General features: G+C 37.3%; 1 protein-coding gene across 1 annotated transcript in view; it reads right to left on the reverse strand.

Annotated features, from left to right (window-relative positions):
- LOC144980155 (endothelin-converting enzyme homolog) overlaps positions 1 to 5,000 on the reverse strand; it is a 29,705-nt gene that overhangs the window by 9,973 nt on the left and 14,732 nt on the right. Inside the window, exons 9-11 of the mRNA XM_078927719.1 lie at positions 4,832 to 5,000; positions 638 to 793; positions 121 to 316 (exon numbers count right to left, since the gene is read on the reverse strand). The exon at positions 4,832 to 5,000 is cut by the window's right edge and continues 5 nt beyond it. Of these exons, the coding sequence (XP_078783845.1) occupies positions 121 to 316; positions 638 to 793; positions 4,832 to 5,000 (521 nt within the window). The remainder of the gene's footprint in view (positions 1 to 120; positions 317 to 637; positions 794 to 4,831) is intronic.

Here is a 5,000-nt window from a genome sequence, read left to right on the forward strand (position 1 = left end):
ATCAATCAGACTATAAACGTAGACGGTTACACATATATTTGTGAATTGGCACGTTATATCCGAATGACTGGTGATATTGTGAATATTATACCTAAACGTAAAGCATCAATCTCAACTTACCGGCAGGGGCGATAATCTCGTTCCAATAGTAATACACACTGATAGTGGTATCGTAGGGCTGGAAAATCCACTCCTCTTTGTCCTCACCAAATCTCAGCTTCTTGTTCCATTGTTTTCTCTGGTATGTGTTGGAGCTGAGAAGGTTGTCGAAGAAATCCGAAATGTTGACGTTGAAAGGATCGTACAGGTTGTCAATCTGGGAAATATGGACAAATTGATTGAAGGCTGGTTTTCCAAAACTCGTTAAGTCGATTTTTCTACTTTTTGAGATTGGAAAAAATTGAAATATAAATTATATCTTAATCATCAAATTACACAAGAATTTCCTTAGATTTGTGTGAATTTAAATTTTAAATATGATAAAATAACAGACCTAACATGCTTGACAAGGCATGGCGCCTGTTATACGATCTTAAAGATAACAAAAACAGTAACTGGTAGCCATTTATGTTTATTTAGGTATAATCTAATCAACTAGTATAGAATTTTAAGAACTAAATAAGCTACCAATCCTTACATAATCCACATTGGTCATCCAGTCGGGGTAACCCAGTTTAAAGGTGACCTTGTCCAGTTTGTTCTTGGCGAATGTCCGAGTCTGATCGTCCATCCAGGGCGTCTTTTCCAACTGTTCTTTCAGAGCTTTCTTTAGATTCATGGTGATGTCTGTGGCCTGGAAAGACCAGAGAAGATAGAATAGGGTTAGAAGCGATCTTTTTTGGGGTCGTGGCTAGCTCATGCGGTAGAGTCATGATCTCCCCGGCCAGGCGGAGTTGTCGTACCAGTAAGGTCGCGGGTTCGAGCCCCCAATCGCCGCCGCGAAATTTTTATTCTCTATTGTTTTCTGGCACTTTCCTACTCACTTCATTTCTTGTTGTTATCAACATAAGTGCCTGCTCCACTCACTTTTCTGAATTTAAGATAGATTGAAATGGTCCGGACATGTTAAGAGACGAGAGAGGGTGTACGTGGGAAGGCAAGTATTGGATATACAAAAGGATTCAACTGTTTGATGTCACTCCGCCCAGCAACGAGCAGCTTGGTTCTAAACAAAGAAAATCTGTACTTTTATTCTTCATGCTGGCTAGAACTTTTTCACATGCCATGTGATCAGAATGTATAAAAGTCTAAACACGATCCGATTTATCATGTTTTTCTCCTTTGGAAACACTTTTATGCTCGTCGGAGAAGTATTTCATAAGGGCGTCTGCCATTGTTCCGATTGTTTAGAACCGGTTACTAAGTTACACTGCGTCACTACGAGGTATGTGACGTCATGACTGTTGAGGCCTATTATCGGGAAAGATAAAAAAGGGACGCGCAAAAACTAGATGGCTGGATAGGGTTAAGGACGATATGAAAGAACTGGGCCTGGAAGAAGATTATGCAATGAACCGAGATGCATGGAGATGTGGCATTCATTATGGCAAGAGACGAGAGAGAGGGAGTACGTCGGAAAGATGTATTTGATATACAATTAGCGAGAAAGAGGAAAAAGGGACGCCCAAAGACTAGATGGTGGGGTAAGGTAAAGGATGATATGAAAGAACTGGGCCTAGAGGAAGATGATGCGCTGAACCGAGATGCATGGAAATCTGGTATTCATTATTGCAACCATGCAAAATTCGGGATAAGCTAAAAGAAGAAGAAGAAAAAGTCTGTCACGTGGAAACGCAGAGATGGAAAGATTGGAATAACCCAGGCGTAAGCCGCAGCGCAGCGCAGTATTAATATTCGTAAATCATTGCGTCAATCTGGTAATATTATGTCAGAATTATCGAGATAAAGGACACTGAGGCAAACTGATCAAACATGTGTTGATACTTCCCAAGAAATGTCCACATCTCACAGTCCTAGGTTTACTCCCGACTTGTGTTCACCTCCCCTGTTATGTTTTTTTGAAATTTATAATATAATAATATTTTCATAGTGATTCTGAATGCTTCTTGCATCTGAATGCACTGAACTGCATTGAAGTTAAATCAGAATTCAATTTTTAGCATTGCGTTCAACCCGACCTACCGTTTTGAGAAGACTTGATCCCTTACTTCAAATAATCTAACGCACCCTGTTGGCGATGAATGTGAAGGAAGCATCCCTTTCGTTGACTTTCGTCAGCCAACCGTTCCTGGACACAGAAATCACCTACAGCATAAATCATGTAATGCTGGGTCATGTACAACCAATATAAAAACAAATGAAAGCATTGAACTTCTATATAGCGAAATATCCACTACACGGGCTCAAAGCATTTTACAAGGGGTCCCAGGACAACAGCCACACTCAACATGTAAGTCGTGATAATATGACGCCTGTTAGGTGATATCACAGCCGTTTAAATAGGGCCCAAACTTTCACTTTAGTTACTTCTTCCCTCACTGGCTACCGTCGAGTAATGTAAACAATCCACCGTCAGCCACAGTGATAACAGCTGTCAAGACGGTGTGCATTGGCAATAAATTATGTCTGCAGGTAAATCTCATCGCTTTGAATTTCTCTCAGGCAGAGAGTAGTAGAAATTTCATCAAAATACTAATTTTCTCAGCCCGTTGTGGACGCAGCATCTTTTTCATAATTTTCAAACATATATGGATACAAAGGCCAATTTTTCCTCTACAAGACGCAATTATTTTTATTTACATCATTAAATGATAAGTTTGTGTTTTGCTCATTTGAATAATCAGAGTTTTTTATGAAATAAATATTTAAATTATAAGTTTAAGAAATATTTAAAAATTCAAAATATCAAGCCAACACTTTTTACCATCAAGTGTGTGGGATCAGAGAAAAGTAGATAAAATTATCTTTCATATGATATATACTTTATTATGTAGATTCAGGGATTTAAGAATAGAGGGTGTGGAAAGGAATCTCAATAATTTTTTTTGTTACCAACAAAGAGGAGAATATTTCATGATACCCAATAATAAAACTAGATAGTGATGATATGAGACATTTATTTAATTTGATTTCATTGAATTTAAGCGGAAATTTTAGATATTTCTTAAATTTACTTATTTAAGTTCTGTTCAGGTTATGGAGAGCTAGACACACCGAAGACGGTCATGACACCAGTACTAATGAAATATGTCGAATTTGTTGTGAAAGAGTACAGAGCCGTGCTGAGAGGATTAAAAGACTCTAGACGTTATCTACAATTGACTATAAATATAAATGTGAAATTCTGACATATTTAAATATTTCAATTTGCGAGAAATGTATCTCACTGATACATAATTTAAAGAAATGCGATGCAGGTATTGATACCTTTGGTTCAATGAGAAAACTCTGAACAAGAAACAATACTTTATGAGGGATATATGATCCTAATCTTTCACCAGTGATGTGCTATATGCAGTCTATATGGCACACAAATTAAAAGAGGTGCAAGTCAAGTACATGAAAAAAAGTAATGGGCATGGATATCTCAAAAATAAGGTTATGAAACTTATAAGAACTCTTTAAGATTTTCTTAGTGGTTTTGATTGTCTTTAAATAATGTCCTTATATAACAATTTTTAATGGAATTCTTATAATTCGTTGATTCTGGGATAAATATATGTGAATCACATTTGACTATGTTTCTGGTTTATTAAAAAAATTCTATTAAGACAATGCTGTGATTGGATTTTAATTTTACCTTACTCAAAATTCTTACTTTTACGTACAGGTGAACTGATATCTCAAAAACGCTTCAATCTACTGATATAAAATTTATATGTCTACATTCTACAGATATTCAACATCATTTCCATTACTTTTGTTTTAAAATCTTAAGTGTTGAACATGTTAAAATATTCTCTTAAAAATTTTAAATCACTTAAATTTAGGTATCAATTTCATGGGTTATCCCTCTTGCTTTTTAACACCATCATAATTATGATTAAATAATCAATGAAAACTCTGTTAATAAACTCTTTGGTAGTATAAAAATATTTTTGCTACACTTAATAACGGCAATACTACATTAGTTTGAAATTCAGAAAAAAATCGATCAAAACGGCGAAAAAATTGTCTCCCTCTCTTAGTGTAAAGCTATGACTCATCATCACTAGACTGGCTAGATTTACCTGGCGAACTAAACTGAAAGCAATAAACGCCTGTATTTTAAAGGACAGAAACAACGCTGTTAACGGCCAGGTACTCATTTTACACCTGAGTACGGTGAGAGAATATGAATAAAGAGCCTTTTCCAAGGACTCAACTAGGCATCGAGCGAGGCTCGAACCGAGGACCTTCCGATCCGAAAGCGAGTGTCATACCACTAGACCACATAACCGCACAATCTAGACAATTTGGTTAGTCCAGACATCTCCTGAATACCGTCTAGGATTGTTGGTCATCTATTAATTCAAATCATATCACAATTCACTTCTGTTGGCTATGTGGTCTAGTGGTATGGCACTCGCTATCGGATCGGAAGGTCCTGGGTTTGAACCTCACTCGTCGCATAGTTGATTCCTTGGAGAAGGCTCTTTACTCTCATTCTCTAACTATACTCCGGTGTAAAATGAGGACCTGACCGTTAACAGCATTGTCTCTGTCCGAGAAAAATATTGTAATATCGCCTAACAGGCGTCATGTACCGTCCTACATGTGAAATGTTGCTGTTGGCCAGGGACCCCTTGTAAAGCACTTTGAGCACGGTTAGTGGATTTTGCCCTATATAAAAGCACAATGTAGGCCATAAAGGTTAAGGAAGTATGCATACCTTTTGTTTACTTTCGTCAGCCAGATGTTGTTGGACATACAAAGCACCCACGGCGTATTTCATGTAATACCGGGTCAAGTACATGCAATACTGGGTCATTCCAGCAAAATTTTTGTATCCTTGGGTGTCCACGAAAATCTCTCTGTTGGCGTGAACGTATTCCCATGAT

This window comes from Berghia stephanieae, chromosome 9 (assembly GCF_034508935.2).
Source record: "Berghia stephanieae isolate SIO BIC M18660-M18661 chromosome 9, UCSD_Bste_1.3, whole genome shotgun sequence".
NCBI classification, from domain to species: Eukaryota; Metazoa; Mollusca; class Gastropoda; order Nudibranchia; family Aeolidiidae; genus Berghia; species Berghia stephanieae.